Genomic DNA, 13,161 nt, shown 5'->3' with positions numbered 1-13,161 from the left:
TTTAAACGCGCTAAAAGCACATTATTAAGAGCGCTAAAAGCACATTATTAAATGCACCATATGCACATTATTAAATGCACGTTTAATAATAATAATAATAATAATTTATCATAATAGTAATTTTTGCGCATTCATTAATTTTAGCACTTTCAATAATGCAAGTTGAGGGCCCTTTAAGAATGCCTGTTCTTGAACGTGCATCACATGCCCGGTGTGAATTTAGCATCAGATTTTTTAATTTTTTGTTTAAATAAATCGTCGTGTTATGAATCCACAGGAAAAAACCGCAATGACAAAAACAAACTGAAATACCAAAGTCATTTTTTTACTTCTTTTTTCATTTAAGTTTGATTTCAAGTCATGTTTGACTGGACTGCACACACTTTTGTACTTTGTTCTCTGCTGGCTTTGAAACACATTTGCCTTTTTCCTTATTACTGAGAAAGTCCCTCATTAGCATTTAAACTAGAATATTTCATGACTGATCTCCTTGTGCTATCCAAGTACCAAACATTGTGGAGCTGCTTCTACCAGAGGGTCCTTTGTCTGCTAAAACTAGATTCACCTTTCAATCCAAAACTTTATACCTTGTTCACCTTTTTGTCTTGCTGAAGTTATTTATTTAATTTTACATTCACATTGCGCTTGATTGTTGATATTTTGAGTAACTTCACTTTAAAATGCCTCTGTATGAAATTGTGTTATGAATAAATGTTACATATTTAGTTTAATGTCACCATCGTTTAATTCTCGCATCTAATAAATTCAGATGTTAAACATTTTAGAACCATGATAAAATATTTATTATCAAATGTTCTTTGCATATTCTAAGGAAATGTGTGTCTTGTTCCCCGTTTTCCTCAACGACAGGCCTCCTGGCCCTAAAAACACATTTATTTACTGATTTTTGTTCCCGCCATCAGCGCTGCGCTGCTCTCAGCGGTTGCTTGCCAACTGCGATTCAGTGCAATTTATAACCAGACATGTGGTGAGCCACACATTTTCAGAGTCTTCAAAGACAAACCTTTGAAAACTAAAAGCTTTAAGACTAAAACTGAAATGTTTCAGGCCTATAAAAATAAATCCGTCCAGCCATCTGAGGAAAGCTGATACCGGAGAGAGGAACTGCAGAGTCAGGAGCTCTAAACTTTGGCAGGTTTATCCTAAAGTTACTGCTTTCCCACACAGATGCCTGCGTGAATCATACTTCATTAGGTGGCGTGACATAAATATTTCAAAATATAGCTGTATTTATTGATATACTGGGAGGAAATTTGTCAGCCTGAAACATTACAAGAGGTTGCACAGGGACAGATTTAATCTGGACTTACTTCACATACGTCAGTGTTGAAATGGAATTAGGTGGAAATGACATTGTTTATACTATTTCTGTGCACTTTCAAAGAATAATAAAAATAATAATAATAAAGAAATTAGACTCTGGACAGTGGCAGCAGATATTCAGTGGCTGAAAAAAAAACCATATTTTTTTAAATGCCTGCCTTCTCCTGATTTTATCTCCATAGCAACCATTTTATTTTTTGATTGTCTAGAACTGCCGAACAGATCTACGTAATTTTTAGAAGAATTGGCAATTTTGGGGATTTCCTTGGCAACTGAGGTTTATGTAAACAACGCCCACCTTTCTAATGCGTTCAAATTTTGAACAATTCATGAAATAACATTCCAAGGAAAACTGTGCGAGCAGTACATGAACGCCACTTTTGCAAGCATGCTACACTAACGCCGTTTAAAATCAACTCTGAACTCAACAGTAGTAGTAAGTAATGACAACAATTCATTTTCATTGGTTAATATGGGCGTGCAAATTTTGGTGAGCTTAATTATGTGGCGGGTGTGAAATTTTTGCTCAAAGGCACTGTAAAAAAGATTTGTGACAACAATCTGTCCAGGACTGATGTGGCCCAGAAGGACTGAACTGAACCGATCCACTGATTCTGAGTCAAACTGATTTGGACCAATTCATTTCCATTTATCACTGAGCATGTGTACACTGCAGGGCTAAAGATTCAATACGTTTTAAGTTGAACTTAATGGATTTTAGACAAAAATAAGTGAGCCTGTTGGAATCCAAAGAAATGCTCACAATGACCTTCACTTCAATTGAATAGACGTCCATGTTCTGGTGATAAAACTCATTAAACCGTCACTCACGCCGGACAAAGAGATGACACCAGCCCCCCCCTGGATAAATGCCTGCCATCATTAGCTGCTAAAAATACAGAAGTGATCCAGAAGACTGGAAGGTCTCGGTTTCACAGAGAGGCTTTTGGGTCACTGGAGTGGAGGCGAGTGACAGCTACAGGTAAGATTCGGAGGTCTCACCTGTCAGGTAGAACCCTCTTGCTGTAGAAATCGGGGAGTCCATCTTCCAGCATGCTCACTTCTCCGTTCTCAGAGCAGTGCTGTCCACGAAAAGGAACACACAATGAATCCAAAAATCTGCACATCTTGAGATATTATCCCCAATGCTCGTCTAATCAACTTCATTTCATTCCCATTAAAGGTCAGTTTCTAAAAACACTCCCGCTCTGATGGAATTTGTACGGAATAAAAAAAAAAAAAAAAACTACTTTGAAGAGACTGGTCTATAAACAAACAAGCTGCTGAGTTTGTCACTTCTCTGGGACTCCTGGGAGATGGCGGCGCACGATTAACATTTTAGTCACATAGATAAACGCCACAGCTCCCTGCTTTAAAGGGAACCTTTTTTTTTGGGAAAGCGCCTCTGGCAATAAACACTGGATAACAGGGGAAGTTCACATAAAGCAGCGCAGCAGTTCTAAAAACACTCCCTCAAACCTCGACACGCTTCGTCAAGTTTACATAACTCCGCTTCTGGGCGCGGGATTGAATTTGTTCCACGCCGTTCCTTCTGCTCTCAGATAAAGGCACCAGAGAGAAGAGAGGTTCTGGTTTCCACGTACGGATTCGGGAGGAACGTTGAGGACTCTGTAGCGGCGAGGCGGGCGTGGCCTGACGTGGGTCACGTGGCGTAAGGGGGAGCCGTTGGTGGGGAGGGTGGACAGACACTCCCAGGATGCTGAGTGAGCCAAAGAGACGGAGTGAGGGGGGGCCGAGGGCGTCGGGGAGGGACAGGCCTCGTCGCCCAAACCTAAAAGACGGAAATGACCCAAATGAGAAAAATGTCACCGTCGGGTCACTTTGGACCTGCAGCCCCGTTTAAAAAGGTTAAAGCAAAAATTCTTGATGATGTCAGTTAAAACTTCCAGAAAACTCACTCAGTCTGGTGGAAACAGGACGGATTCTTCTGGTTCTGGAGCTCCGCTTCCTGATGGCCATGGTGTCCTTTCATGAAAGGAAACATTTGTAAAGAAACCTTTATATTTTACTATTTAAAAACCAAATCTTATGAATATTGTGTGTTTTTGGTGTTCTTTTTGTGGAATTTTCCAATGATAAAAGACATTTTTAAAGAAAATTAGCCTTTTTTTTAAATTCAAATCCTTGGGAATCAGGAGCAGACAAAACAAAAAAACGGTACAGCTAGAGAGGTCCAATATTGCTCGAAACCTGTAAAAGGGAGATTAAAGGGGATTTCAGCGGGCAGCTGTTAAGAAACTAGAACAGAAATTGTTTCTGTGTGGTAAAAAGAAATACACAATGAATCAGGATTTATGTAAAAACAAAATATTCAATTCAATTCAATTTTATTTGTATAGCCCAAAATCACAACAACAGTCGTCTCGATGGGCTTCGAAGTAAAACATGAAATCAAAAGGATCACGAATACAAAGAGTTCAATAGAAAAATACTAAAATGAACTAACAAACTGATTAAGCTATACTGGCATCCCTGCCCTTAGACCCCCCTTCGCGGTAAGGAAAAACTCCCAAAAAAAACGGATTCCGGAAAAAACGAAGAAACCTCAGGGGTGCCCACATGAAGGAGGGATCCTCCCCCAGGACGGACAGGCGATTTACCAGAAATCTTAGAGAAGAATTAACTTATCTAAATCTACAACTACATATATAAAAGTCCAGCAGACGAGCTTCATCCAGCCGTGGTTGTGGGGACAGTCAAAGGCGCGAGTCGAGCCGGAGGCAGGATCCACAGCCAGGTGTAGGAGCAGGAGCAAAGGCGAGGTAAACGGTCAGGAACAGGAGCACGGATGAGCCAACTGGAGTCTGGAAGCACTCCCACTCCCCAGGAGGGGAGAGGAAAAGAGGGACAATACATGAATCGCACTGCACCAAACAGAGGCATGGAGAACTAAATGATAAATTATGATCAAGAATAGAGGAGAGGAAGGGTAGAAGTAAAAAAGGAAAGAGGACAGAACCCCAGTGCACCATAGTTACCCCAGCTTCAACTTCTAGCAGCCTTTTAAAAGAAATAGTTATTATTAAGTTTAATTTAAACAAACTAACATTAAGTTAAATAATCTCTGAATACTAACTAGTCTGACAATAAGCCTGTCCAAAGAGGAATGTTTTCAGTCTAGCTTTGAATGTAGAAACTGAGTCGGCCTCTCTTACATGAGCTGGGAGTTTATTCCATAAGACAGGGGCTTGGTGGCTAAACGCTCTACCTCCAACCGTACTTTTACTAATTCTAGGAACCACAAGCAGTCCTGCATTTTGCGAGCGAAGTGTTCTGATTGGTTGGTAAGGGACTATGAGGTCCTTAATATAGGACGGGGCCATTCCATGTAAGGCCTTATAGGTTAACAGGAGGATCTTGAACTTAATTCTAGAATCAACTGGGAGCCAATGGAGCGAAACTAACACAGGAGTGTTGATATAATATGAAATATGAAAAATCTTGTTGCTTTGAAAGATGATCTGAGCCTGGTTTTAGTTTGCAATGTTATAATGACATTCTATTTGGAAAAGAAAACTGCAGAGTTACTTTTATTGAATTTTTACAAATCAGAAACAACTTCTACAAAATTCTCCTTCACCTTTCTTTGCAGAAAAAGAAAAAAAAATCTTCTAATGTTCTTTAGATTTTTTTTTTAAACTAAATTTCTTGCAGTCACTTTTTAACGTGAAAAATGTTTTTTTGCAGAAACCAGAGGCTTAAAAACGATCAAAGGCAAACTTCGGCCCCGTTCAGACCACTCCATTTAATGTCCCATCATAACCAAAACTGCATTTTATTACCTCACCAGAGTCACATCACTCCCAGTGCAGAGATGTTAACTTGTGAATATATTCAATGCAGATTTGATGATTAAAAAGCCCTCAATGAAAACGACAGAAATTCAATCCCAACTCGATCAAAAAGAGGAAGCAGATCAGTTCTGAGGTGTCTGCACTGGCTTCCAGTCAGTTTTAGGATTCATATGTTTCATCAAATTATACCAGAACACCCTTCCCAAGACAAGAAAAGCCTTAACCTTTTTGTTATAATTAGTTCTCAGAAGTGTTCTTGTTTCTAGCATTTGTATTGATTTTTCTTTTCTTTATTTCCCCATTTACCATAGTCGTTCAGTATGAAGCCCATTGAGACAACCATTGTTGTAATATTGGACTCTATAAATAAAATTGAGTGGAATTGAATTAAAACACTTACTATTCCCAGGTTGACACCGAACTCATCGTCAGGAAAATCCAGAGAGTCTGTTAATCTGGATTGTCTCACAGTCCGTCTGCCGGTCCCGACATCATCCCAGCGCTTCGCCTGAGACACCTGCCGCAGCTGATGCAACACACACACACACACACAAACCCACTGAACAGACTTACAAACAGCACACTTTAACTCAATCATTAACCTTGAACGCAGCCTCAGAGTGCTTGCATGCCGCCTTAGTAGCTTTTTGAAGTTCAAAAGCACAAGAAAGAGCGTTTTATGATCACTGGCCACAGAGTTTAAGAAGAATCCAAATTAAAAACAATACTTTTTTTTTCCATCTTCAAAGCAGGGCGAGGCGTGAAAAAGGACAAGCATCGCATTCCAACAGGAACAAGATGTTAACGGAGTGAATGAAATGTTAAACAGAGCAGAAAAGGCAGTTTTATTGCCAAAAGTCTAATTTTGGCTGTTTTTCCACAGTCTTCATTTTAAACAAATTACATGGTAAAAAAAAGCTGCAGGGTATAATAACAGCGTATACTTGCTCACATTACTATGTTGTCTAAGAAGGAAATAATTGCTTTAAAATGATGCTGCACCCGTCACTGCAGATTATCCCACTGGAAACTGTGGGATAATCAACAGAAATATCTGCACTTCAGCTTTTTCCAGTTATTACAATCAGACTTTTTAGATCATTAGAATTTCCATATTTTCAACTAAAATAACTAATATATAAATAATACATATATAAAAAAATCTTTTAAAGTTAAATATCTTTAAAAAAACCCACTAAGGACCAAACTCTCCAAAGTGCTATCTTAATCTGTCTTGGGATGACATTTTCCAGCTGCATTAATGGAAATTGTAAAGTTGCTGTTAAGCTCACTAACTTTAAAGCAGGGCTGCTCATTACGTCGATCGCGATCGACCGGTCGATCTTCAAGGACAAGAGGGGAGATTGCAGGCCATTAAAAATAAATAACCAAAAAATAAAAAAGTACTTCTAAACCATGTAAAATCTGTCAGCGAATCAAAATCCTCACCAAGAAGTATGGGATTTGGTTGACATGCAGAACAGCCAATTGGACATCCTCTCATGCATATGTCACTGCACATGCGTGTTTAAATACACTGAGCGCAAATTTTGTCATCAGAAAGTCGCAATTTGCCCCGCGGCACCTGAAGACCACTCCGGACCACTGGAGTGTTTATTGAGCTTCGGATCGCCCCGTGTGTCTCCTCCTGCAAGCCCCCCCCCACATGGGAAAAACACTCCCCCCAGAGGACAGATTTGTTTTTGTCATAAAACGCCTCATTTATTAATACAAAAGTATATTTGTGTAATCTTACTGTGTAGTGTATATATATATATATCTATATATATATAGATATATATATATATAGGTGGATCTTCACGACATTGTTGTCTCAAAATTTGCCAAAAAAGGGTGAGCCCCCTGCTCTAAAGGATACATCGCTAATGTATCTACAGCTGTAAATAAAGTTTTACTTTTCTAGGCTTAGTTGAAGACAAAAACATTAAATTTAAGCAACAAGAAACACTTTTTCTACTCTATACTAGAAAAGCGTGCAGTAAAGGGATATTACCAGTACCAGTGTTTTATGGGTGTTATACAGCTCTTGGAGAATCTGGTCCACAATAGAGTTGGTCAGATAGGAGACCACAGACAGCTTCACCTCCCTGAGACAAGAAAGAGACACTCAGACGGGTCAAATTTGCATGGATTGAGCTTTCAAGGCGGCCATGTTTCATACTCCAGGGCTCTGTTGATGTCCTCAGCGGCTCTCTCCATCAGGGCGTTGCGAATGGCAGAACGAGGGATGGAAACTTGCTCAGAGATGGAGGACAGAGGAGGACTGAGTCTCTCAGCAGCCAAGCAGGACATGGGACACAGCTCCCGACACAGAGACACCATGGAGTCCACCACCACCTAGACAGAAATAACACGAAGCGTGTGACGAACATTTATGTTAGGTAACCAGAAAAAAGTCACCCTTATGTAAATGAAAACTGGACTGAGTAGCCCAAATTTTTAACATTCTAAATAGGAAGCCAAGAAACCTTATAAGGAGGGGCTTCTTCTTCTTCTACTGTTTATCAAGACGTCTCCAGCATCTACAGTTGTAAATGGTTTGGCGCAAAATGTTGAAGGGGTGCAAATCTATGTATCATATTTCCAGTCGGGCACAAACTGCAATTATTAATTTCTCCGTCATGGCCAATTTTCTAAAGTTTGGCACTTTCGTGAATTAAAAGAGACGCCATCCACACGTCACTACCAATACCATGTCCTCGATTGATCAAAGTTCAAACTTTTTCTCCTTTCAATACGTTCAATGACCACACCCTTTTGTACGTAGAGCCTGAGAACGATCTTAAAAATGTGTGTAGCTAAATGTGAATATGAGAGTTTGCACATCAGAAGTGGTCGTTTGAACGTTCGTAAGTGATCTCACGTCGTATGTTCGAAACTTTGACAGATTCTTTCTAGCCCACTCTGTCCACGTCTCTTGTGCAGTCAATGATCAAAACCATTCCATAAGTTCAAAGGGATACCAGTAACGGATTCTAATTAGGCCTCATTGATGAACACTTTGATAAGTCAGTAAAAATACAGGTTGTGTTTGTGTCAGTCCCTTTTGAAACAAAACAGTCATTTTGATCTGCTGCCAATATAACAACTGCACCAGCGACATGGAGGATGTGTGGGTTTCAAATTTTAAAGATCGGGTTAGAAAATAGAGCCAAGATTGTCTGCCCTTTGTCTACCGGGAGCAGGGAATACGATGATGCTCGAACAACACTCAGGAGAGAAACATCAAAGGCCAAACCGTGATCCTATAAACTGTTTATCCAGTGAGGCAGGAGGCGAAAACTCTGCCTGAGGATGTCAAAGGCTACGAAAGTGTTTAAAAATAAGTAAGAAATAGATGTTCTAAATAAGAGTTGGCATCTTGATTGAAAATATAATGCCAACCCTGATGATATTTGTCATTATGTGAGATCCCATATGAAACAGTGTTTCCTCAGTTTCTTTCTTCCTTGCGGTTTTGCAAAATTCAGATGAACAACTTCCAACCAAGCCAAAGTGGAACAGACAAAACAAACAATAAAAAGAAAGAAAGAAAAAAAACGTTAAATATGCAACAACCTGTGAATTTCAATGGCCCGTTTCTTTTGAAGTCAGAACAACAATAGTATGCACAATGTCATGTACCATTAATGGGCAATTTAAATGCAACGGGCTCACTGTTGTTTAAAATTGAAAGGCATCAGGGAAACATAGGTTACTCTGAGAAGGCCCATGGGTTCAGGCTTCACGCGTACCTGCAGCTCTTTGTCTGCAGCTTTGGCCAATTCCCCAGCCAGAGTGTCCAGGCGCTGCTTGACGGGTCCGTCCACTGACAGCACATGGGCCAGCTCGCACAGAGACGGGTACAGCTGAGGGAGACACACAGTCCTGAGGTAAAGGTGAGGCTTGCTTTAGGCTGCATGCTCCACTGACCAAGCTCAGGAAAAAAAAGAGAGAAAGCTTTTGGAGATGAAAACCCATTAAAATGTTTCACTTCGTTTTTAGATAATTAAGATTTTCAACAACAAAGAAACGTTTTACATTCAATTTAAAAAAAAAAGAAGTCTTATTCTGCTCCTAACTATGTTAACTGACAGTGTTGTGTTTGACTTTCAGAAAATTATTTTTTATTACTATTTTTTAAAGCTAAAGAATCTGGATTCTGGTTGTGCTAATTGATGGCGAAGCGATTTTTTGAGAGGGACACCGCATTATGTCAAATGCTTCGTTGGGTAACATTGGGAATTTGCTATTGCCGCTAACAGTCACACTAGCATAACAGTCTGTTTTCTCACGTATTGCAAACAGGTTTGGGGCTATGACCCAATTCCCACCCTAACTGGGTAGCTCGGTTGGTAAGGTGAAAGACTGCCACGCAGGAAACCAGGATTCGATTACCGGAGGGGAATGAACAATGGTACTGGGGCAATTAACATCACCCAACAAGACCCTTAAGGTTGGGCTGCAGCAATAAATACATTTTAAAAAAATAAAAATAACCCCTATATAGTGCACTACATAGAGCGTTCGCCATTTGCTGTCCGAAGAAATGTTCTTTTCAATAAAGATATCCATTAAGTAACACCCCATAGTTAACTGACCATTATAGGATCATTGAAAATAAGTCACTGGATCTAGCAATGGCCAATGATTAAGACTTCACGGATTTGCACTGGTTTTTAAAAAAGATTTCCAAATTACAGACATTTAGTGACTCATGCGAGATCTCAACATTGTTGCTTAAAATGTACTTTTTCTTGAGAGGCTAGGTCTCAAGGTAGCTCGGCTTTTTCTGTGGATGGACAGGATTAGGTCAGTTTGTATTGGGCTAATTTGAAGCCTTTCTTAGGCTTAGCTGCCATCATTCTTTCATCTATCCTTCACAAAGAAATGGACAAACAAGGCAGGACTGAATGACCCTCGTGCTATCTTATAGGGTCCAGATGACCCATCCTTACATTGACGTGTTATCCCTACCAGGAGAAAGGTGAAGAGGATTTCATGTAATCTATGGACACCAGTGAAGACCACAAATCATTGAAGAAAAAAGGTTAAGCGCACTGTCTTGTGGGGTCCAGATGACCCCACTCCCAATGTTAAAGTGCTTTGGATAGCACAAGGGTTGGGGGTCATTGTAGAGCAGAAATTTGGGTGGTATGTTTTCAGTCAAGGTCACAAAATACACAGCAACTGCCAGGAAACGTCCCAAACTCATGTTTTTTCTGAACAGGTAAAGCAATCGGTACAAAACTTACTGTATTTACACAGAAAATGATTCTAGTTGCTCTCTGTAGGAATTTTGCCAAACATTTTCATAGATAATAAATGTTGCACACCCCAAAACCTGTGTCCCTTTAAGGGTATTGCAAGTCCCTGCATTTAGGGCAGAAGGGAGATTCTGATCCAAGCTGCTGTAGCATTTTACAACACAAACATCAACTCACAGCTCTGGAGTTCCTGGCTTCTTTGAGTATTTGTCTGGCCGTCTGGACCTCCTCTTCCTCCTCACTGCCTTTCAGGATGCAAACCTGCTGCTGCAGTCGAATGCACAGACGCTCCATCACCTACAGCCAGACCCAAAATACAAAATCATTTAAAAAACAAAATAGACGTTAAGCAAAAGCAATCACAGAAAAGTCAAAAACCATGAATAATAAATCACACGCATACTTGTTCGGCGGTGCTAGTGACGAGACCTTGGTGCAGCCTGAAAGCCTGTTTCTGGGAGAAACGCTGAGTCTGGTTGTTCCGGAGCAGGGCGCGCTGAATCTGTCACACACAAACACAAAGAGGAAACAGGAAAACAGAGCCATAATGGTTGTTTACAAAGTCCAAAGTGGAGGAGGCAGTGGACAAGTTCATTGGCATCGTAATAAGAAAACTAAAGAAGGAATTTAAAACTCCTTCTTCTAAACTAAACTAAAATTTTTTTTTAAAAAGATGTTTTTATTTCTATTTCATGACTCAGCAGATGCTAGTTTTCTGAGTCATCACTTAAAGAGAAAAGGAAGAGTCAAGGACTTATGAAATTCAGACATATTGGAACAATCAGCTATGGAGATAAAAATCCTTTTGATAAGATTTGTAAATGTGGAGATTTACCGGTGAGTATTCAAAGATGAAATGCAATTATGTTTGTAAGTGTGCATGGAAGGATTTACAAAAACGATCAGGATGTGTAATAAGAGTTTGGTCTGTAAGCTTCTCTTAAGATCCGTAGATTTCACAAAATACATGCTCTCAAAGCTTAGGACGAATCCCCCCCCCCCTCCTCTTGTGAGTTTTGGAGTCATAACTGTGTGATGGGTTCAAAGCCAGAAAAAAAACATAGAAATTCTGGCTCACCAAGTTGCTTTTTAGCTTTAGAGACTTAATTTTAACAGGACTATATAAACATAAAGGGTTAAAACATTACAGAATAAATCCATTTTTATTCAAATCATACAGTCCTATCCAGAAGACATAAAAACAATTAGACACGACTATTATTAGGTAGCAGAAATGGAACAATTTTTTTTTTACAATACACAGAGCAGAAGCAGACCGATGTGAGCTTTAGAGAAAGATGCTCCTGGTGGTCGGTACATTTCAAATCCATCATCACAGAAGCAGCAACCTAAAATATTATATTAATCTATGAATGTCCCAATGGCAGCCCTACAGGTAATGACTACTACTTGATTGACTATACATACGTCAACAGACTTATCAATTAGAACACAGGACAAGATGTTTATCATGATTTAAATAGAATAATTACCATTTTCAAAACACATTTAATCCATTTGTAGTTAATTAGGCTAATTCGGAATCTCCCCTTTAGGTAAGTTTAATTTTTAATACAGTAGAGTTTTTTTTCCTCAACAGATATTTGTAATTTGTTGTGTATTTTTGTACTTTTGCCAAGTTAGAGAATTTTTTTTTTCATGTTAGTACTGACTTGTAGGAAACCTCTTAAATACCAACTCTGAACTTTTTGAAAAGCCTTTCCTTTAACAGACAGTAGGTGGTATTTTACTTTATTTTTGATAAAAAAAAATATATAGGATCATAAACCCTCATCATCATCATAAAAGATTATATTCGGTTATATATTAAATCAAACTAGAGGATTGTCAGTATTATCTTGCTCCAAATACTGCAATACTTTTTTTTTTTTATCTTACACACAAAATAACGTTGACATTGTATTTTTGCAAATCCTGCTATACAGGTCAGTGACAATTACAAATTCATATTATTTGCAAGCATGATTACATTTACAAACCTTTGAATAATCAAATGTGAATGTCCGCAAGCACATTTTCTTTATTTCCATACTTCTTGTTTTTTGACAACTCAGATGTCCGGGAGATGAAGCTTGCTCTGTAAACAGACTTGCTCTGTTGGACTGTAGCTGTTGAGCTCAGTGACAAGCAGCATTTTTGTTACCAGCATTGACGCTGGCAGACCAGACACCACAGCAAGAACAGATTTTACAGCAGCACTGCTTCCTAAAACTTACTGTGTTACACATCCTATAGGTTTTAGGATTACAGATGTTTAGGTTAACATCTGATGTTTAGGTAAACATCTGTCACACCTTGGACCAATGCAGACTTGGTCCAAACTAGAAACTAGTTGTAAAAGAACAAAGGAGGCTTCACATATTAACGATAATGGAATGTTACAAAATTTTTTGTTTGGACTTTTTAGCTGTTGAGTAAATTAATGTTACGTGGAAAATCCCCATTGAATTGGTGCAGAGCTGCCCACAAGTACCTCCAGGGATGGGCAACTCCATCCCTGGAGGGCAGGAATGCTGCTCTGGCATGTTCCATACCCTGCTCTGGCATGTTCCCATCGGCTGGACACACCTGGACCAGGTAATCGGTCATGATTAGGGATTGGATATCTGGAAATCGTGTTAACACACCGGCCCTTGAGGCCTAGAGTTGCCCATCCCTGCATCGGGACATCACAAGTTCAGTTCCCGCCTTGGCCATTCATGTGTCGAAGTGTC

At 39.5% G+C, this 13,161-nt stretch overlaps 1 protein-coding gene across 2 annotated transcripts in view; it reads right to left on the bottom strand.

Annotated features, from left to right (window-relative positions):
- The window catches only part of carmil3 (capping protein regulator and myosin 1 linker 3), a 126,168-nt gene that overhangs the window by 15,810 nt on the left and 97,197 nt on the right, over window positions 1-13,161 (bottom strand). The window contains exons 24-32 of one of the 2 annotated variants that reach the window (XM_023965176.2): window positions 10,830-10,928; window positions 10,604-10,723; window positions 8,915-9,028; window positions 7,342-7,517; window positions 7,174-7,267; window positions 5,560-5,685; window positions 3,264-3,330; window positions 2,949-3,136; window positions 2,347-2,426 (exon numbers count right to left, since the gene is read on the bottom strand). In XM_023965176.2, the coding sequence (XP_023820944.1) occupies window positions 2,347-2,426; window positions 2,949-3,136; window positions 3,264-3,330; window positions 5,560-5,685; window positions 7,174-7,267; window positions 7,342-7,517; window positions 8,915-9,028; window positions 10,604-10,723; window positions 10,830-10,928 (1,064 nt within the window). The remainder of the gene's footprint in view (window positions 1-2,346; window positions 2,427-2,948; window positions 3,137-3,263; window positions 3,331-5,559; window positions 5,686-7,173; window positions 7,268-7,341; window positions 7,518-8,914; window positions 9,029-10,603; window positions 10,724-10,829; window positions 10,929-13,161) is intronic. The other variant, XM_078935509.1, reaches the window with a different exon arrangement.

This window comes from Oryzias latipes, chromosome 17 (assembly GCF_053564925.1).
Source record: "Oryzias latipes strain Hd-rR chromosome 17, Olatipes_Hd-rR_3.1".
Taxonomy (NCBI): Eukaryota; Metazoa; Chordata; class Actinopteri; order Beloniformes; family Adrianichthyidae; genus Oryzias; species Oryzias latipes.
Note: the sequence above shows the minus strand (reverse complement) of the source record. Positions and strands in the feature narration are given on the sequence as shown.